Source organism: Zosterops lateralis (genome assembly GCF_965231275.1).
Source record: "Zosterops lateralis genome assembly, chromosome: 7".
Classification (NCBI taxonomy): Eukaryota; Metazoa; Chordata; class Aves; order Passeriformes; family Zosteropidae; genus Zosterops; species Zosterops lateralis.
This window is the reverse complement of record NC_139767.1, coordinates 16,113,288-16,135,583: the sequence shown is the minus strand read 5'-3', so window position 1 is coordinate 16,135,583 and position 22,296 is coordinate 16,113,288. Positions and strand designations below refer to the sequence as shown.

Genomic DNA, 22,296 nt, shown 5'->3' with positions numbered 1-22,296 from the left:
GCCTGCAGCATGGCATTTCTCTCCAGATAAATGATGCTTTCATGAAGCCGTTCGTCAAACAATTCCTTGGGCTGCATGTTCTTTCTTACTTTCAGGCACCTGATGCTAATTTACTGCTGGCTTCAGAAACACTCTGTAGTGTTGCTTGGTTGAGAAGTGTGACTGTATAATCTGAACAGAGGCACTGCTCCAGGGGAGAGGGAGAGCAGTCTTCTGGTACCACCTGTGGAAAGGGTTCTGAATTTCCTGCTGAGGTTGGTAATCCAAAGTCCAGCTGAGGTAGGCTCTGAGAAATTGTTCCTTGGGTAATGTCTTCTTGTAACACATTACCACTATAATACTGCCTCAGTATTACTGCACCCATGCACTGAGTTTTGCAAGACTGTATTACATTAGGCAAATACTAGTGCTTAATCCTGTGTGGTGGCCCTTAAAACTGCCACTTTAAACTGATTTCCAGGAATCTGCTGGTTCTTCCATTGTGCAACAGAAGTGCCTGTGAATCTTTTATGTATATGTGATTTTAGTGCTGAGCATCCACTGGTGGTTGAATCGGCAATATCGGTGGTTATTGTGAGGAAACCGATGGGAGCATCTGGGCTTTGCTCCCCCGAGTCACGTTCATCCACGTGGATTGACTTGCACGTTCATCTTGCTTCTCCAAAGAAGCCATGGCTATCTGTGGTAGACTCTATGCTTATCCTTCAGCTTCCTGTGGGAGAGATGAGAACTTTTTCATCTAGTCACTGTGCCAGTCACTAAAACCTGAGATTTGAACCGTGCTGGCAGGTATAGTTTGTTGAAATAGTGCAGTCCAAAGGCCTCTGCCTGCCCAGCTGAGTGACTGGATTCTTCAGGAGCACTAGTTCAGCTGGTGGGCCAGAGGCCATCCTCCTGCCCCCTGACTGTACCTGATCAGACAGAAACTTAAGACAGAGATAAAAATCCTTATCCAGTGAGTCAAACTAGTATTTTAGTGTTGAGCATTGTAATAAAAGTGGAATATTTAAATTCACTTAAACTAGTCACATTGTGTTAATCTATTGTCACTGGTGACTTGTTTTCTTTCAGGCAATATAATTTTGTGTGTATATAAATAAACATACACATTAAAACGTTTCTACTTTCTACATACACATTAAAAGGTTAATTTCTACTATTTCTGACTAAAATATTCCATGTTTCTGTCTAAAATGAGATAGTTAATGAGCTTGACATTTTGTTGAAGCCAATGTACTGAATAGGAAAGGTGTTGTCTTTAAATAAGACAGTTTGGGTACAATACTGAATAACATCTAGTTAAAAGTGAGAATAATGTCATATGTTGATGAGTCTTGGCTGTATATTCTTGGAAAGGAGTCTGGGAAGAAAACCAAAAGGGCGTGTAAATCAGATCTTGCTACAAATACAACATGTGTAGCATGAACATATCACTCAACTAAGTCAAACTGAGCAGCTTTTTTTTTCAAGCTGGGACATGAAACTTCCTAATGTACTTTGATGTATATGAGCTATTTTACAGGGTATTCAGGTTGGGTTTTTTAGTTATTTTAACTTTTAGCAACCAAATCCTTGAATTTTTGAAGAATGAGGGTAGAAGCTATTACTGCAAGGGTAGTTTTGTTTCAGATGGCACAAAATATTGATGTGTTAGCAGGTACATGATTTGTAAAAGTTCAGGTAGAATGATGGTACATATTAGATGCAGATCAGTAGGTAGCTGAAGTCCTCAGAGACAGCATTAGATACATCGGGTACTTTTACATGGAGAAAGATTTTAATATGTGCTTAAGTCTGCAGATGGTTAGCAGTCCTTTCTGCCCTTTATTCATCTGGCATATGAGATGAATGATAGTCTCTTAACACTGATATACTGGGAGTGAAAACTTTGGGAAATGTAAAAGGCTACATTGGTTGCTCAGTCACAGCTTGGATCATTCCTGAGAGCCAGGGCAAACACGGAGCATGATGCTAATCTGGCAGGGAGCTCTGATTGCTGCACCAGGGCATTAGAGGGCAGTGGGAGTGCTGTGCTGCAGCGGGGGTGTGAAAAGTGTTTTCTAAGAAGTGGTGACTGTATAAATAATGCTGTGCAAGGGCAGTATAAAAATGCCAAGAGAGGAATGCTCTTACAACACTTAAGACTTTTTTTCTTTGCTTGCCTTCTGTTTCCTACAGCCCAAGTGGGAGCTGGAAAGGCAAGAAAATGTAGAGCCAGTGTGTGTTGCAGTGTATTTCCCTTACTTGAGGGAGCTGGGATAGTGAGTGAGCCAGACTTAGGGAAGGGCAGCACACTGCCCTGCCTTCATCTGGCAGAGCTGCTTGTACCTGGTCTGAATAGTATGTCAACTAATATTTAACAGTCTTCCAAACAGTTCAGTCTTGAATTATATGAGTATGACACTGCTATTGCCTCTGTAGTCATAGAGGCTTAGAGTTCTCCTCTGAATATCTTCTGCTTTCCTCTCTGCTGAGGGTAATTCTCTCGAGGTTCACCTGCTCTGGCTTATGAAGAACATACCTTTCAGATGGTGATGTGAGAAGATCTGAACAGCTTGGTCTTCCTTACAAGGCCTTCCTGTAAATCAGAAATCCTTCTGAGAAAGGAGCTGACTGATCAGCCTTTCTTTTAAGATTGGGCCTCTTTAGACTTCACTTTTTTAGGAAGCCGTATGTAGTATTTCCTCTGCCTTGTTCGTAGCATGTAGGCATGAAGTGCTAGAAACTGCGCTGTGGTTTGATGTAAATCAAACCACAGTTCTTAAACTGGCAGTACTCTGGTGTGCTGGGACAAAAGAAAGAATAAATGTAAGATGACTCATTCCAAAAACAACGCTTCCTGTCTCCAAATAGAAAACATAGACTTGCTCAGTATAATTTTGAATATAAAAATTAGGTACCTAAGTTTCTTGTTCTGGTGTTTACCTGCCACAAGATATAGTACTGCCCATTGTGTGTGGTTGTGTGAAATCTGCCTTTGTGTTACAAGGTAGCCAAAATGTTTGGGTTAACTATTCTTGTACAAACATGCAAACTGTTATTTTAGATTTTAATTTAATTATTATCATTGCACTGATGATGGGAGCTATGTTGTCTGACAGAATAAAGCTTTGTGTACTTAATTTTACTCACGAATAGTTCAACCCCAAAAAACCCTCTTAGTAGTTAAAACTTTTAAACTCTGTTCTGTATTTTAGAGCCTGATCAAAGTGCCAGGTGGTTTAACACCAGCCTAGGAAAACTAGGCCTTTAGAACAGGCAAGCAGATGGGAATGTCATTAGTGTAGCAGAAGAACCTCATATCTGTCTGTATTTTTGTCCTTAATTAATTGTGCCTGCCCATGGTTTTGTGAGAAGTATCAGTCTGTACTGACATCAGGACTAATGATAGTTTCAAACTTGGCCATTATCAGTTTATCTCATGTCACCAGTTTCTTTAGTCCTGGCCTTTTATGTCTTGCTCTGATTGTCTCCAGTTTTGCAGGTAGTTTCTCTAGCCTGTTTTGTGCATCATTTTTGGCATGTTTATTTTGGCACTGCCTTGCAAGAGGACTTCCCTCTCTACCTTAGAGGGGAAGCTGTTTGAGCCTTCCTCAATCTTGCTTAGTAATATCAAGTCTGTTCTGACTTTACAGGATTCTACAAACTAGAGGTCAGGTGTATAGAAATACTGCATTTAGTCAGCAGAGGGAGAAATATTCCCTTGAGGAGGACTGTAGTGATTGGGATTTGAATGGAACATTTAGTTAAAAAAAAAAAAATCCACTTGAGCTGGGCAATTCTGTGTCACCTTCTCATCTTGGAGCAGCTCCACTGTGTATGACTTAGTTTCTTTGTGGAACTTCATATAAATATATGCAGTATTTATAAATGTACATACATAGAAATAAGGGTAAAAATGGGCAAGTCTGCATAACGTGCTTTAAGAGCCCTTTTTGATAATTGTCACCACAGTACAATAGCACAAGGCATTCCCATGCCATGCAGCATGAGTGGATCCTTGTCCTTTCGTGTGAACCCTGTATATGTAAGGATCAGAGGAAGGAGGCAGCTGAAGAGGCTTCCCTGTCTGGAAAGCTCTGCTCAGTTTAATTTTGGCTGAAATTTTAGAATTAATTCTTCAGTATGGAAGAACAACATAGACTGGCTAGTTCACAAAACTGTATAAAGTCATTTCAGTACTCAGCAACTGATAAAATTTGCTTTACGTGCCAGATTTGTCAAAAGCTGGTTGAAATGTCTGAATCAAACAACTGTAATGAAATACATGACCATGGCTTTTTTTCCATTTGATTAATTAAAACCTTGCATACAGGCAGTTTGAAGAAAATAGATTTTGTTTAAGCCAAGTCTATTGAATTGCAACACTGATAGTATGTCAGCTGCCCATGTTAATATTATCTTTATAATGAAAACTTTTGGTAATCAATCATCACACAGTTATCTGCCATGTAATGCTGGAGCTGAAAGTGATTGAGGCAGTCTTTTCTCTGAATCAAAAGGTCTTTTTGAAATGGTCACTCTTGATCATCTTACTCTTAAGCAGCCAAAGAGTAAGAGCTACATTTACTGTATATAGGGTAGAGAGGTAAATGATCTTTTGATAGACTTCTTTGAGATACATTTCTTTTAACTAAAATTCAGTTTCTAGGTTAGTAAGTTCATTTGTAATGTAAATAAATGGCAAACTTCTAAAGCAAAGTTTGATTAATGTGTAAGTACTATCGGTGTATTCTTACACTGCTGCAGTTCTGATGGCTGTCATAGTTAAGAGATCCTCCGATATGGTTGTGCTTAAGATTTTTCAGTTTTCTGCTTGTATTTTGGCAGTTGGGAGTTTGGTTTTTATATATTTATAGTTTTATGCTATCACATTCTGATTGTATTTGATATGTTATTCTTGCATATTCTTGAGGTTTTGTTGTTTATGACTTTCAGTCCAAATGTGTCTCAAAGTGCCTCATCAACTGAATATTAAGAATGCTGTGGGATTGCAGTGGTGATGACAAGCAACTAAAATCATTATTCTGTGTCAAGAAAGTAAATTTAAATACTAAATGTCTTTTTTTATTCTGGAAATATTTAGATGTTACCTATTTGTATGTTGATGTTTATGTATAGAGTAAAAACCAAACATCTTTCACACATTACCCTTGCCAATTGGAAAATATCACCATATCTACTCCTCTCTCTCTTACACAGAAGAAAAACAAACAAACAAATCCCTTCAGTCCCAACAAGCCTGTACTGCTCCGGGCTGGGGGCAGAGTGGCTGGAAGGTGGCCCAGCAGAAAAAGGACCTTCAGGTGGTGTCAGCAGGCAGCTGCAGTGAGCCATTGCGTGCCCTTGAAGGCCAAAGGCACCCTGGCCTGGGCCAGCAGTAGTGTGGCAGAACTAGGGCTGTGATCATCCCCTGTTCTCGGCACTGGTGAGGCCATGTCTCAAATCCTGTGTTCAGTTCTGGGCCCCTCACAACAAGAAAGCCAAGAGGGGCTGGAGTGTATCCAGAGAAGGGCAGTGGAGCTGGGGAAGGGTCTAGAGCACAGGTCTGATAAGGAATAGCTGGGGATGTTTAGCCTGGAGAAAAGGAGGCTCAGAGGTGACCTTGTCACTCTACAACTCCCTGTTAGGAGGTTGTAGCCAGGTGACAGTCAGTCTCTTCTGCCAGGTAACAGGTGACAGAGGATGAGAGGAAATGGCCTCAAGCTGCCCTAGAGAGGTTCAGGTTGGACATCAGGGAGAATGTCTTTGCAGGGGGGAAATGATGCCTTAAGTTTTAGCTTTCATGTTTTTCAGATTCTAGGCTGCCCAGGAGTGCAGTTCTGAGCCTCATATTAAGTTTTTAGTAAGCTCTCTTCACAGAGTAGGTAGACAAAACAAATCCTTTCCTGCTGGTGATCAAGGACAACCATTACAAGTTTTCAGGCCTAAAAGCACAAACAGTGGTGGACTGGAGAGAAAAAAACAAGAAGGATGGGACTTCATAATCTGAAGCTGTAATTGAACAATTAAACCCCAATATACAAATGGACCAAAACTTATAAAAGTGTAACACCTCGTGACCAGCCATCCATTTTGTGACCATTTTATGTCCACCTTGGGTGTAGCCCTGGCCGGGGCTCTTGTACTGCCCAAGGTATAGCCTTAAAGGCCTTTTAATGAATGTCTACTTTATTCTCTAGCTCTGTCCAGTCTCTGTTCCAGGTCAGCCTTCCCAAGGCATCAAAAGCCCTGTCAGGCTGCCCAGGGAGGTGGTGGAGTCATCATCCCTGAAAGTGTTCAGGAAATGATTGGATGAGGCACTTAGTGCTGTGGTTTGGTTGGCCTGCTGGTGTTTGGTGGAAGGTTGGACATAATGATCTTAAAGGTCTTTCCCAAGCTTAATGATTCTATTATTCAGTACAGCGTGCAATGACTTAAGCTGGTGGTTGTTTTTATATAGCATCTTATCTTTCAAGCCAAGGAATGCAATCTGAAGGAGTAACAGTTGTGGTTTCAGAATTTCTTTTGGCTCTAAGCTATGCACTTTTGATATGTACTTGATTGCTGTCTGGTAAGACTTTTTTCCAAAACCATTAATGGAAAATCATTTTGGATCTGCAATATACTAAAATTGTCACTCACATATTTTTCTTCCTTTAAGGCAAGAACTTTTGAAGTGGAATGGATGGGGATATAATGATTCCAAATTCATCTTCAATAAGAAGGGTCAAGCGGAATTCACAGGAAAAAGGTAAGCTGAAAATTTATGTAAATTAAATATCTTATTTAGTAGTTTACTTGAAAAGTTTATAAGCTGCACAGTACGGTTAATTCAAAGAGAGCAAAGAAGTTGCTTCATTTCTTAGATTAGGTTATTGTGCATTTAGCAGGTTTATCAAAGTCTATACACAGGAGTCTGACATAGTAAAATAGACCATGTGGCTTATTGAAATGTTTATTGAAAATGTGAGTCTTCTCTGTAACTTGATATAATGTGTGGTTAATGAAATCACACTGAGAATCTGCACCATGTTCTAAAGCTTTAGAAAACATGCAGCACGTCAGTGCAGTTTTGAGAATCTCTTGTGCATCAACTAGTTGCTTTATTAAATTTCTACTTTGTTTTGTGTTTCTTAACCACTGTGCATGGAACTACTTCATCCTCTGAACTTAAAAATAACAGCTCTTGATTTGTATGTTGTGTAGTGGCATCACTTCTGATTTATTACCCTCTAACCCTTTTTATGCAGCAAGCTTGTTTTTCTGAGAAATATATTTTTTAAGAAACGACATTAAAATGAAGTCTACTTAGGGATCTCTTAATTTTGTTCCAGTGAAATTTAAACCTGTCACCGTCTTACTGGTTTGGGTTCTTTTTTTCTTCCTCGGTGGAAAGTAACCTTGTAGTCTCTTCCCTGGTTTAGAAGATACACTTTTCATAAGACTTAAAAACAAAAGAATGGAAAAGAGAAATAAAATTCTGTCTTTCTTAAAAATTCCTTCCTAGTCTTTCAGTCTGTAAACTAGCATGAATTAGCTTGAGTCAAAGCTGCAAAAACCTAACTGGGATCTTGAGCACTTCAGTTGCTAATTTCTTGATTTCCAGGCCCAAATTAAAATGCAAAGCCTTGTATAAGCGGGTTCACTGTATAGTATTTAGGGAGATGCTGTACAGAAAATCAAAGCACACTAAACAAGCAAAAAGATAAAGGTCAGGACTTCTGGGTTTTTTTTCAGGAGGAAGCATCAAGGCTGCTTGACTGCTGTGTGACTGATATGTACCAGTCACTGTTCTAGAATGGTGTTTTTTCGCCCATCCACACTTTCTCTGTCTTTGAGAGGGAACATCAGAAATACCTTGTTGGGCCATACTAGTATAGTTTCTATGGAATAGTTTGCCAGGGTGGTAAAAGGAGAGTGTTTGAAGTGAAAATAGGAGAATAAGCATCTATAAGGTGGTGTAGATCCTTTCAGTAGCCCCTTACTGGTCTGTTGTCCATACATTTGTCTAATAACCCCACCCCTGCCTATGCGGCTTCCAGTGGCAGCAAGTTTGAGGTTTTTGCTGTGTAAAGTCCTTGTTTTGGAACAAGTATCCCTTACTGTTTTGCAGGACTAGGTGATTGATAGTTCTTCAGCCTGTCTACTGTGTGATTTATAAGACTGAGTCATATCCTGTCTTGCATTTTCTCTCCGTACTTGTGGAGTCCTGGGCCCTTCAGTCTCTGCTTGTGAGGCCCTTTGGTCTTTACAGTTGTTTTCTGCACCCTCTCTAGCTCCCCTGGATTCTTCTGGAGATAGGGACAAAAACTGTGTGCAGTGCTCAAGGTGTGGATACAGCAGTGTCCTACAGAGCAGCAGAAAGAGATGAGCTGGCTTTTCTTACCCCTGCCCGATTGATGCGTAGCACTGTGGGCTGCTGTGGTATGTGGTCAGTAAAGATGCCATGATACTGACTACCAATGGGATTCTGCAGAATATACAATAATGCTTTTTTTTCAGCTTTTGCAATTATCTTAACTTCCATCTTTTTTTGTCTACTTAGGTTTTTTCTAAGGTCCTGAGTTCCTTTCAGTGTCATTAATAAACTCTGCCCTTTGCTTCTTAACTCAACCTTATCCTTCAGCCTGCAGAAGAACCTTTTCTTCAGTAGTGTAGTAATGTCTTTTCTTAAATAATTTTTGGGATGAACACCTGTGGGGAATATAAAGGAGTATGAGATTTCATGTTCATTGTATCCCTATTATTCACTTTCTGTTTTTACACCCTGATAAAACTCCAAGGATTAGCGAAACAGGATTCCCCTTTATGTTGACTTTGCCTACACACCATGTGTCAAATGATCTTTTTATTACAGACTCTGCCATCTCCACAGGGATAGATGGTACTTGCTAGTCTGAACAACTACAGCTGTTTTTTGGAGTGTCTGTAGCAGGTGGATTTTGGGGGGCTTCTTGCACCATCAGTGTATACATACAAAGTTTGCTTCCTGAGCAGTCATGCATTGCAGTAAATTAACTTCCTCTGTGTTGTGACTTCTGTCTTGACTTAAAAGTTCTGGGGTTTCTGATAGCTTTGAGTCCTTTGAGTAAGTGGTTAAGGTTACCCTCACAAACCAGCTATAGTGATAGATAGTTTGGCAGTACTAAGAAGTAGGTCTTAAAAGGTGGGTCTTAGTAGGAGAAGAAAAAACACCAGGCCAACCTGAGTCTCTGCCTTCATTGCAAACTCTTGATGCAAATGCATTAAACTTGCATTGCTTATTGCACTTTCTTTTTCATAGAATTCAAACAATTTTTGTATGGGTATGATGAAACAGTAACTACTGTCACAGGAGGAATGACTGAACTCTGTGTTCCATGCTGAGGAGTCTAGCTTTGAGATAAGGTTGTGGCCTTTTAGTTCTAGAAGTAGAGTAGGGGATTTGTCAGTAGAAGAGCTGAGGGGGGATAGTTGAGATGAGGAAACAAAAATTGATCTTTCTGTGTAACAGGTGACTCAGTTGTAGAATTGCTTGCACCAGCTGTGAAGGACAGGGTCATAACTGGATTTGTAGTGACTGTGGATGGTCTTAGAGGGAAGGGCCAGTTAGGTCTAATGCAATGACCCAGGTGAAAATGTTAGTAAGGATTCTCAGCTACTGAAAGCTCTTAGTACCAAAGGAAGATTTTATTTCTCCTCTCTTCTGGGAATACTTTAGCACACATAACATGCTGAAGGTGTGTATATGTATATAGTTAGTAGCAGTAGTTTCTAGCTGTTTTCAGTGTGTCCCCAGCCTTCCCTGTTTCCACATGTGGTTTATGTGGTCAAAACCAGCTCCTCTTTCCCTTGTCTGTAAGTCTGCATTTGTCACATGGCCAGGCTCTTGCCAAACAGCTTGTGCTGGAAATATTTTACAGTGCTTGGTGGATTCTGAAGCATTTTGATGATGAAGAGAGGACCTCTAATACTGTTTCTCTTTTCTTGAAAGCATAAGGTGTTCAGAAATGGGTTTGTGTGTCTGTGACTACCTTGCAGTGTGTCCTCTACCTGTAACTGGCTTGTAAACTGTGGTGCTGCTTTCTACACTACTGCAAGGGAGAGACCTTTCTTAGGAGTGGTGGGGTGGGATAACTGAAAAGCCTTAAGCCCAAAGCAAAGTGATACCATGCTGACAAATTATTTGGTTCTATGTGAAGTAAAGAACAGTTACATACAATGAAATACACAATTGCTTGAAAAGTAAATGTGTGGAAGCCTTGCAGGCTTGTAGGTAAAGAGTTTGATTTAAAACTTCTGTTTGTGCATACATGGAATTGAAAGAAGTATATCTGACATACATTCTTTTAATTTAAAATGACCCTGTGTAATATTGACTTTTCAGGTACAGATTAGGTGGTATGGTATTACCAACTTTTAAGGAATGGATAGAAAAAACCTTTGGAGCAAGTCTGGAGCACAAAACTACCTCTAGAGTAAGTAAATAGCTGAACCAGTTCCTTTGAACATTAGTCTTGGTGACAATCAAGACCACACTGTTAAAGATGATTCAGCTCTCACACATAATTGATTTAAATATAGTGTATTAATATCTCCAAGTTTTCTGTGAAAAAAAAAAGTTGTGGAACTACTGTGTGAAATTTTACAGGTCTTAGCATGACTTGTGGTTTCAGGATAACTGGTAGTACATTTATTGAAATGAAAGTTCCCAACACAGGGAATTTTTTGTCTTGCCTGTAGCTTGCATTTCAAGACTGTAGAAACTTTTAGCCTAGAGGGTTTATATAACATTTATAAAGTTTATATAACATTTATAACATTAATGTTATTCATGATAACAGAGAGAGAAAATATAGGGAAGTTAAACTGTGGTGTGTTTTTGGTATATTGAAAGATGTCAAAGTTCTTATTTGACAGTAAATTTATTTAAATGTCTGGGTGCAAAAACTGACTACCAGAATACTCAAGATTGAACTGAATGTTTTCAGAAAAGTAACACATGGGGAATGTTCTGGATTCTGTAAGTCATACATTGGTTTTTGGAAAGAGTAACTTACATTAGAGTCAGAACACCTGGCTCCCTTATTAGGATCCCTTTGAAGCTTCAGGTTCATGACTAGATAGCTGCTAAAGCAGTATTGGAAGCAGGCTGCACTGTGACTGTAGCAACTCAGCTTTGAGTAATGATTGTACCCATCTCTTGAGTGAGTTCAAGATTGCCTTTTCTTTGAAGCAGGTAATCTCGTAGGGTCTGAAAATTTAAATGTTTCTTCAGTCTTCTATTCATCAAGACATTCTTTCATCTGCTGTGACTAACAGGATCTCCATCTGCCAATATATTTAAAAAAATTCATCTGAATGTGTTTTTGTGGTCCAGAGTTGGTCCTAACTGGCAGCTGCTTTGACTTGTTGTGAACAGAGGTCTTGAGAGATGTTGTTCCCTTTTTACATGCAGAGAAAGGATAGCACAAAGCAGAATTGGAGGAAAAGTACAGATTTTAAAATAATACCCCCATTCCACTACATCTTGCATACCAGCTCCCCAGGATCTCTGCCAGCAATGTTGAGTGCTTTTCTGTTATATTGCACCCCTCTGGTTTTGATGGTCTTGTAATCTGAAGCAGGCTGACTATCTTGATATAGGATAGGACTCTTTGGAGTCTCCAATATATACCTGGTCTTCTCATAGCTTGTCTCAAGTACTGCTGCAGGTCCCTCATTTTCATGGCTCTCATAACTCCAAGGTGTATTTCAGGTTGTCATGCTATGCTGGGATTTCAGCTTCTGCTATCACCTAAGCATGAAGAAACTTGGATACAGGAACAGCAGTAGGGAAGTGATCTCTTGGTTCATTTGTCTTTCTATCCCATCTCTTCCTGCCTCTGTCATGTAAGATTGGAGAGTTCCCTGTTGCATGTGACCTTTGTGTTTTAATTAACAACAGTAAATGCACCTGCTTCTGTGATCTTCAAGATCTGTTGATGCTGTTTCTTTTTTTAGACCAGACTTAATGTAGAGAGCACATAGGTTCCCTGACTAGCTTTTCAGGGAAAAATGTTTTAAAATATTTAAGTTCTGTTAGAATAAATAAAGGTATATTTTTGTTTGTCACTGCATAAGATTTTTATAGATAAATATTATCTTTTTAATCTTGAAGATTAAAACTAAAAGATTAAGAAAGCTTGCAGAAGAGTTATAAAAATCAAGAAGCTTAAAATCATCTGCAAAGAATTGTTATAGCTGTTAAGTAATCCATATTATAGAGAACAAAGTTCTTCAGGCCCTTAGTGTTCAACTTGATATGAAATAATTGTGTCTATGGAAATCCATGGAGAAACAAAAGTTTTAAGTCTAAAATGTAAACACGGCTAGCAAGAGTCTTTCTTAAATGATTTTAAGATCTTTATTTGGTACCTATCTGTTTGTTATGTTTCCTGAGTTGCTATCAGAGATCTTTGGGCTAGCAAACAGCGCTGTGAGAATGTGCATTAATAGCAGAATAGTAAGAACAGCAGTCCAAGATCAGATTTACATTGTGTTTACTGTGACTGGCTCCTAAAATCAAGGTGTCTCAGTTGTGGAGTGCCTCTCACCTAACAACACTTAATTTCAATTGTGTGATTGTAGGTGACAAGGTGAATATATTGGAGAGAAAAGGCTTTTTTTTTTTTTTTTTGGCTGTCTGACACCTTACTTCAATAAGTACAGCATTATCCTTAAAGCAAGTCAGGATGGCACATATCCTCTTCCAGAAGTCAAATCACTTTTAAAAGGGAATTTTCATTATGTCATATGTTCCACATGAAAATTCTAACCCAAACTTTTGGCTATCCACTTGAACCTGTGAATGATGTCACCTATCAATAATGAACATCTCATGCAACTATTTCTTTCTGAAATATTCCTGTCAGTACTCTTAATTTCTTCATAACCTTATATGGTTTTTGTAGGGTGGACACTCCATTGCAATGATACAACTTCCCTGATAAGTTTAATCTTACCTTCTTCAGCTCTCACAACTTTTAGACTCAACCTATTCAGAATAGACTGCTGCTGTTATGGCAAATGGGAGACTATTATTCTCCCATTTCCTTACTTGTTAACTGTTGTTAATCTACTAAGACTTTATCTTAAGACATATTGACAAAAAGGATCAGCTGCTCTGGAGGTTATGTAGAGCAAAGATAGATAAAACTCTCTTCTAGGAAAGAAAATTTAGAGATGTGATTAAACTTTTTGTAGCAGAAAAACTTCAGAAGATGAAAGCAAAATGAATTCCATTTTGTTGTTCTATTTTTGTATTTGTCAAGTGGCATTTCTGGCATCACTAGGCAGCCTGGAATCTTTCCTGAGAGCTTTATAGCAGAAGTGCAAGCACATTCTTCTCTTTGGGTTGATGTCAGTTAATTTTCAGTCAGTTAATTAAAGCCTTCAGCAAGGCTTTAATGGAAGAAGTGTGAAAGCATTGCACTCTTTTAACTAATTTTTGTTCAATCCCTGATTTTTAGAAGTGTTTGTAAAATAAAGACACTTTTTACCACTTTGTGGTGGTAAAAAAACTCAGTTCTGCTCTCAGACTTGATGGACTTCGTTAACAGGAAATAAGTCTCTTGACCAACATTTTATTTTGCAATGAGACTTAAAGTCAAGAAGACAAGCTTTTTATTTAATTAAAGAACTCTTTAATTTGTGATAGAAGACATATTCTTTTAGGGAGATTACCCATATTTGCGTCATTTTTAAGGAGGAAAAAAGTCTTTTTGGAATCTTCAAAGCACATAAAATCTTACATTTAATGTCTGCAAAATATTTTTTTTAATCTGGATCTTGTAAAGAATTCTTGTTCTCTGAGTGAATGTAAAAAGTTGACGTATGAACTACATTTTTATGTGCCCAATAATCAGAAGTGGAGTTCAGAGAAGAGAGTTAAGTGCTTATATCTGCACTTTGAGAAGCTGTAAGAGTACTAGACAAGCCATCTGTTGGAAAAACCTGTAAAAATGGGCTGTTAGAAAATCTTAGGCAGAGGTTTTCCCTCTGAACTTAGGGAATCTTGATTCAAGGTGTGTTGGTATGTCAAAATCTCCTATGTAGCGTCTTCAAAGGAGAACACCTTTCCAAGGTGTTGGTTGGGGCTTTAATGGAGGTTTTCTGGAAAGACCTGTATGTATGTGACTCAACATAGATTTTATGGAATCTTTTTTAGAAGTGAGGTCTGCTTAAAGCATGCCAGTTAAGTTATATCAGTCACTCTTAGTTTTGCCTAGCACTGGACTTCTGATTAGGCTTTGGACCAATTTGGATTTAACTGTCAGGACATGACAGGAGGAGGGGAAGTGTGTTAGTGGAAACAGAACTGTAAGTAGAAGAATTTGCAGTGTGTAGTGGCTTTAGTATGTATTCTGGTACCTTGGGAAGTCTTAACAAGAGATTTGTTCAGTATGCATACATAAGCTCATATGTTTCTCCAGATTTATCAGGAGAAGGAAAGGTAAGAATGTGCCACTGAAATAAAACCTCTTGTGTGCAGAGTAGGATAGACTGGATTGGTGGTTTCAAGGTGTGGAGGGGAACTGATGTCTTTCTGATCTGGAATAGGTGTGTTTGGGTGTCAGTCAGTGTTAGCCTGTTTTTCTTCTGTTGTACAGAAATACTGTAAGAATGAATCTGTCTTTAATGAGTTTATTTTCTTGTATTGTAGGCATCCTTAAATGTTAATGATGTACCTCCATCCGTTGTAAATGAAGAATTTCTCCAGGATCTTAGAGCCACTAAAATTTCATATTCCCAGGATGCAGAAGATAGGGTATTCAGAGCTCATGGTAAGAGAACTTCATTTGCATAACTGTGCTGCTTTCAATGCTTCCTTGTTTGAACTTGGTAACTTATTGTTTGTGTTCCAGGTCACTGCCTACATGAGATATTTGTACTCAGGGAAGGAATGTTTAAGCGAATTCCTGATATAGTTGTATGGCCTGGTAAGTTTTTGTCTTCTTCCTTCTGAGCTGGGAGGCCATTGTTTACTAGACTCCTGTGCTTTCTAGTCAGGGGAAAGGTGTCTTTTGGTTCACTGACTTCACTCACCTTTACAGAAACTGAAGGAATTTTCTCATGAGTAGTAATCATGATTGTTTAGCATCTGGACTGCAGGTCATGTCTGTGAAATCCCATCATTTTATGGGGAAGTCAGTTTATTACTAAATGTAGCTGAAGTTTATGTTGACAGATAAATTCACCACTTAATACCCACAGTGTAATGTGAACATGTATGTTCAGTAAGAGCAGTTGTCAAAAATGGCAGTCTCAATTTTGGGTTCTAAAGGTGTACATGATCCTAGAAGGGTAGTGAAATGTTTGTATTGGAAGAACTTTCTTTTTTTTAACATGATGTACTTTAGTAAAAAGAAAAGTGTAACACTTGTAACTCCTACCAGAACGCTTTACAACAGATCAATGACTGGAAGAAAGAGGAGTGCAATCTGAGTATAGGCTAGGCCTGCTTGTTTCTGTCTAGTAAAAGGATACAAATGCTTTTTTGTAACTTGAGTCATGTGTCTCTAGTCACTAGGAACTATTTCATGCGCCATTCTTCACCAGTGAACTGAAGGGTCATTTGGTCTAAGTAAATGTCAATTTCTGTTCAGTTCTATGATTCCAACTCTTTCTTTTCCTTGCATAATTTTGAGAGCTGCACCACATTAAAAACTTCAAAAATTTTAACAAGAACTTATCTCTACTCAGTTTCACTCCTTTATTTAGAGGAAAAAAATCACATATGGGAAGCATGAAAAGAGGCACTATAAGATGAAATTCGTTATTTGAGGCCAGGTACTTGACAGCACTGATGACTAGGAACAGTACTTGCCACTACATCCATTTTGTGTAGTTCCAAAAGCAGCTGAAACAAAATTACTATCTTCATTTAAAACAGTTCTGTATGACAAGAGCAAAGTAGCCAGAGTTGGGAAACTATTTATTTAGTCTTGCTTATTCTTTGGTGTTTGTACAAACTCATGGATGCAATGTATTTGATCTCTTTTTTGATCCTTTTACTTGGCTGTGCACACAAGCGTTTTGGCCTCCCTATTTGACCAGGTACAGAATGCATCCTGAAAAGCTAGATTCCATCAGCAACTCCACTTCTGAAACTGCAGGTCAGCCAGGAAGAAAAAGATGTGCTGTTCATCTCTCAGAAGATACTTATTCCTCACTTAAAATAAATTGGACAGCCTATTTTCAATAAAAGCTTTACATGTGATTTGTTCTTCAAAATACCTAGATGAATTGTTAACTGTTTGGTGGCCCATCTTCCCTTAGAATTTGCAGGTTGTCTCAATCTGTGCATAGAGCAAGAGACTAAGACTATAGTTAGTTCTTCAAATGTAGAGTTGTTTGAGGTCTAAACTTTACCCTGTACCTGCTACTTCTGAGCCCAGCTCTTATTTAGTGCCTAACTTTGAAATGTCTTCCTTGCTGGTGTTGGAAAAGAAATTGCTGCTTATTCAGACTGCATTTTTTTGTAATAAGCACAAATAACAGTACCAAGCACAAATTCTGTTTTTTAACTGTTTGTACTTTTTTAGTTTGCCATGAAGACGTAGTTAAAATTGTGGAATTAGCCTGCAAACACAATCTCTGCATAATACCGTTTGGTGGTAAGTGAAATTATGAAATGTCGTGTCTGTTTAAGGTTATTAGTGAAAATGTCGTCTACTTCAATTGAAATATGTGTTCTTCATTACTTGTGCTCTGTTCCCACAACATGGATAAATAAGTGGCTTTTTTGTTGCACTGTTGAAGCTCAAAGTTTCAGAGAGGTTTGTGGTCAACCACTACTGCAAAATTTTTCTGATTTCCTTGTAGACATTGTTCAGTAGAGACTCCTGTGGCAAAGAGTTTTCAGGAACTGTTCCAGCTACAGAGTACAGCTAAAGCCTGTACAATCTGTGTCCTTCTCAGCCCAAAAAATTTCTAAAGTACTTCAGGTTTTCATTGTGGATGTCTTCTCCTCTAAGCCTGCTTAGAGTTGTGAGCTACCTTGTTTTGACATAGAGCTTAGGAAACATGGGATGTTGGCTTTCGTGAGCTCATTCTGTGAGGGTTTTGGCAAGAACTCTTAATTCTGTGGCATAAATCTGTGTGTTTTACTTGGTACTTGCATATGCTGTAGTATAGCCCTTGCAAAAGGGCATTAACTATTTGAGAAGTTGAGCATTTCAGTTGAAGATGATACCAAACTTGTGGAGCTGGTGCCTCCCTAAGCAGTCTCACCCTTGTCAGATGCATCTGTAGGGCTGAAAGACTATCACCTTCTAGCTAATACTATTAAACCAATAGAGCTGAAAGCAGTAATATTGACTATTTCTTGTTCGCTGTCCAGGATACAGAACGATCTTCAGGTTGTTTTCCAAGTTTGTTTCTAATAAACTACAGTCAGCTTGTGAAGTTATTACAGTAGGGGTTGGTATTTAACAAAGTGCCACCTTTTCCGTCACTGGAAACAAAGGTTATGGACTTCACTGCTTTTGCAGTGTCTTCTCAGAGCCTGCTGTGGATCTTGAGAATCCAACCCTCTCTTTTCCTATGGCTGTGGCAGTCTTGGGAAACAAAAGGCTTCTTGAAGGCTGTTGTGTGACATCCTATAAAGATACATAGAAACCACTTAGTGGCTTCCATAGTGATATCTAAAGAATATACAGAAACTATATCTCTCTGTTTCTTGAATGGCTTTGTAATTTCTTATCCTTCTTTGTTTTAAATCTCTGGGCTGGGCTTAACAGAAACAGCTGAGATGGTCATAGAATGTCATGTTTGTTATGGAGTGCTGCTAAAGCATTGTCCAGCTCCACTGCTGCCTTGATTTTGTGAAACCTGGTCTATGAGAAGGGGGCAGCCTTAAGAGGCTAATCACTAGCCTCAAGCAGTTAACTTTGGTGATCTTCCTTTATTCAGTTGTGGATCAGAAAGGAGGGAGAGAGACATGCTATTGGAAGAAAAGCTACCTGAGAATTTTATGATCACAATATCATTCCCATATTTGCAGGAGGAACAAGTGTCTCTAGTGCCCTTGAATGTCCTGAAGAAGAAAAAAGAACAATTATCTCCCTGGATACATCACAAATGGTATGATCTCTTAAAGTTTAATTTTTTTAAATCATCCTACAGTTACTGGAGTGATCACTAGAGAATGACATTTCTTTCTTTCCTAGAATAAAGTAGGGATGGAAATATTAATCTATGGTAGTGGGTTGATGAGTGCTAATGGTTATCCTTTGTTGATATGTTAAATGTTAATGTTGCATAGTTCATGCCCTGTTACCCCTTTTTACTCCCTATTCTTAGTACCATAAAGCAGTTACCTGTCAATCTTGTTGTTTACATGGCACCTGGCCCTGCCAGTCAACCAGAGACCTCTCCCAGTGTCTGGAAGCTTCTGGGAAGTGTCTCGGGTGATTGGTTAGAGTCAGGGTTTCCCACTCCTACAAGTTATATAATTGGTTATTATATTGATTGATGGTCCCTGAGTCCCTGTCATTGGCCCCCATGCTCTGCCATCCCATGTGTTCCTTCCCCCCTTTTAAAAACTGTAACGCTCAGGTGCTCGAGGTCTCTCTGTCTCTCCATTTCTCGGAGCCTCGGCCCTGCGGTGGAATAAACCTCAGTTGCTGTCTCAAAGGAGGGTCCCGTCTCTCATTGCATCTGTGCCTTAGTAGTGACTGCTTCACTGGCTCAAAGACCCCTGTGTTGTGGTGGTGCCAGGGCTGGCCAGAGCCAGCAACACCTGGGAGGAACCACTGTATTAATCAGCACCATGATGATTAAATTGGTACTCCTTCAGGTTGTTTTTCTGATATTACTCCTGTACTACTTCATGTGACCTGTATATATTTAATTAAAAAAAAAAATCACGCTTAAGCCTTATAGCAGCTTTAGGTGATGAAACTCAGAGAAAGCTACTCTTCTTCTATATTGGAATTTGTATCTGAGGAATAAATGAAAGGCTAGGAGGAAGTTGTTATTGCAAATTTCACTAGTTTTTGAACTAGACTTCAAATTACTTAAAGATTGGTAAGGTGACCTAATATCTATAAATCAACTTGAAGGATAAACTTTCAAGAAATAACTGGGGTTTTTGTGTAGATAACATCTTGAGAATGTGAAGTTCAGAGCTTTATGGCAGCCTAGAAATGAAGTTCTGTAAAATTTATTGCTAGTTTTCATCTTTTCATTATGAAGGAGCTTTGTACTTAAAAAATGATAGATTTATGGCTACTTGGTAATGAGATGCTTCAGAAACAGCTCTGTATCTTTGATGTAAGGCTTTACTGCCTTCAAGTACCTGCTGAGCCTATTAATTCCTTTAGCCTCGAAGGTAAGACCTGGGTTTTGGCTCAGGTTTCTCCACTCAGTGGTTCTTCAGTTAAACAAAGTGATTTTTTCTGCAGAGGTGGTAGTTGTAGTTGAAGGAAGCTCTTCAGGTGTCTATGCAGAATGAAATCCAACAAGTACAGTAGTGACTCAGGCCTTCATTTGAACTCCTTGGTTTACAGCCTGCAACTTTGACTTCTGTTGAGTTTGGGTGTGGCAAGGAAATGTGGTTAATTCTTACTATCTTGCTCTTTTGTCAGCTAGATGTGTAAATAAGCATTGAGTCAGAAAATAAACCACTTTCATGTGTCTTGAATGACTGCTAGCCAGCTCTTGTAATCATTAATGAAGAGGGAAAGTAAGAAAATTAAGGTGAAAGGAAGCATTGTCAAAGTTAAAACTTGTTTGTCTCAGAGCAGTTAAGATCATTGCTGAAGCTTTCCTGTTTTAATGGACACATAATGTTTATCTTATATGTAGGGTTTATATTGCATAAAAACTGGTTTAAATAGGCATCTGAGATCAGTTAAGCAGTTTATGTTGAAACTGAAGGAGCTGAAGTAGTTGGCTTTGAATAATTAGCCCATACTTCGTGAGGGGGAAACTCTGCAAGAGTTTTGATTTAATTCTTTCTGGCTTTTTTGCTTTTTATTCTGTAAACATCCCTGGTATAAACTGATGAATATATGTGTTAGTCTCTTGTAGTGTGACTCCATAAATTGAAACCTGTTGTGTAGCAATTTGAGGGAGTGAAAAGCCTCAGCTTCCACTGGAGTAATAACAGGAGTGGTATTAATAGTAATTTGTATGACTAAACATGTTGATCCTATGGCATTAGGGAAGGAAATAAAAATCTTAAACATTCATTCTTGGTTTTGATTGGCTTTTCAACAGAATCGGATTCTCTGGATAGATGAAAAGAACTTAACAGCTTGTGTAGAAGCTGGCATTGTTGGACAAGATCTGGAAAAACAGGTATTTTTATCTGGTTAAGTTTCTAGGGCTTTTTTAAATATATATTTTTCTTAGGTATTGTTCATATCTTGTCCAAATAATTGAATTGTAGCTTAATTCTTGTGTGTTTTCATGCAGCTGGTAAGAATTTTATGCAGTGGTTATGAACCTACACTTCCTAATATATGACCAGTAAACACACAAAACCACTAGTTCCTGTAGTACAGGGAGAGCCATGAGCTAAACTAATTGCTGTATACAGGATGTAGAAGTGACTTCAGTCTTTAAGTTAGAACCACTGTGTGCAACAGAACATAGTTAATGGTCTATGTTACATTATATACTTAAATACAGCTGCCCAACATGGTTGTTATCAGTTGGTCAGTGCAAATTGATTATCTCAAATGCACTAATGCAGTTATCACTGAATGTGAGACTGCTTGGCCTTTAATTCTTGCTGTTTGACAGCTTTCATGTTGTAATTCTGGGGGCATCCAGTCAACCTCAGGTGCTGTGCAGATGGCAAAGAAAAGTTAATGCAGAAAAATGAGAAACAAGTGACTACTTAATGTACAGGAATGCGTGATCTGCATCACAAGTAGTTGACAGTGTTGCCCAACCAGATGGCTGTATATTAAAACACATCTCTCCTTGAGAGAATTAAGTACAGGCAATTTGCTCAAATTTTCTGCAGACCTGCTGCATATCACATTAGGATAGAAGGAACAAGAGATTAAGTGCCTTATTTATTGGCAGCATTTGTGCAAAGTTGGCAGTTACTTAAGTTATAACTTTTTGCAGATGTATATGAATTTGCACCTTGTTTTGAACAATAGAGTTCTGAGTTTTAAAATACAGGGGAGGAATGCTATAGGGTGATATGTAGCACAAGTATGCACAGTAGAAGCAGAATCAATTTGCATGTCATGTACATATCCAAAGCAGGAAATGTAAGATGTATTTTTTCTTTTCTTTAGCTTGCTGAAAGTGGCTTCTGTACAGGCCATGAACCAGACTCCATGGAATTCAGTTCACTAGGAGGATGGGTAGCAACACGAGCATCAGGCATGAAGAAAAACATCTATGGAAACATTGAAGATTTAGTAAGTAGTTTTAATACTTGTTATAATTTCTCTGTTCAGATATTTAACTTTTATAATGACTCACAGTGGGAGAGAAAATTGTGGTTCTTTGTGTAGTACAGTTTTGGCATCAAATCTTCACTGAAATGCTTGTTTCCTTGCCTTTGGTATTAGTACTAATAATCCTTATCACTGATGTAAAAGTAGTTTTCATTTGAGCACTCACTGACCAGCTGAAGGAGTTACCTTGTCCTGACTCTGGTACTGTCTTCTACCATTCTGGACTCTCTATTAATCCAGTGTAATAATCTTGTCAAACTTCCAGGAGTCTCATGTTCTCTCCTACCTGTTGTGCATACCTGCAGATGTCTAGCTGAACCAACTGACAGCAAGCAAGCTCTCCACCTTCCTGCATGCCCATGGCTAGCAGTATTTTTTAAATCAGTAGGCTGATCTAATTGAACATGTGGGTGCACAGTGGTGAGATCTAGTGCCACCACACAGTCTGTAGGAACCCAGAGGAAGGAAGTAGTGGACTGGGAATGGCAGTATTCCACTCTTGAATCTATTTTAGTCATTAAAATGGTTCAACTTAATAGTAACTCAGATTTTTTTTTTTTTTTTTTTTTACTTTTAAGCATACTTTTTTAAAAGTCTACGATTTCTGTTATAACAAAAACATTGAATATATTGAAGATAAATAAATCATCACTGCTCAGACTTTGCCTGCCTTTTTGCTTCAAACTTCCAGCTTTCTCTCATAATTTGTATAACCCTTCCATGTGTGATTTTTTTTATTCTTTTCTGCAGCACACTCTAGGTAATGTATGTATCCATGTTACCTCAGGCTTTTTCATCAGCTCATAGTTCAGGCATATTTGTTCTGTGCACAGATATGACACATCACTGTCAGTGACTGAGGCTGGCA

At 38.6% G+C, this 22,296-nt stretch overlaps 1 protein-coding gene across 1 annotated transcript in view; it reads left to right on the top strand.

The window, feature by feature from the left end:
* Nucleotides 1-22,296, top strand: part of AGPS (alkylglycerone phosphate synthase) — a gene marked incomplete at its 5' end in the record, with an annotated part of 51,813 nt that overhangs the window by 5,684 nt on the left and 23,833 nt on the right. The window contains 8 exons of the mRNA XM_083864822.1: nt 6,644-6,733; nt 10,349-10,439; nt 14,666-14,786; nt 14,868-14,942; nt 16,548-16,619; nt 18,008-18,087; nt 20,227-20,307; nt 21,264-21,389. Of these exons, the coding sequence (XP_083720948.1) occupies nt 6,644-6,733; nt 10,349-10,439; nt 14,666-14,786; nt 14,868-14,942; nt 16,548-16,619; nt 18,008-18,087; nt 20,227-20,307; nt 21,264-21,389 (736 nt within the window). The remainder of the gene's footprint in view (nt 1-6,643; nt 6,734-10,348; nt 10,440-14,665; nt 14,787-14,867; nt 14,943-16,547; nt 16,620-18,007; nt 18,088-20,226; nt 20,308-21,263; nt 21,390-22,296) is intronic.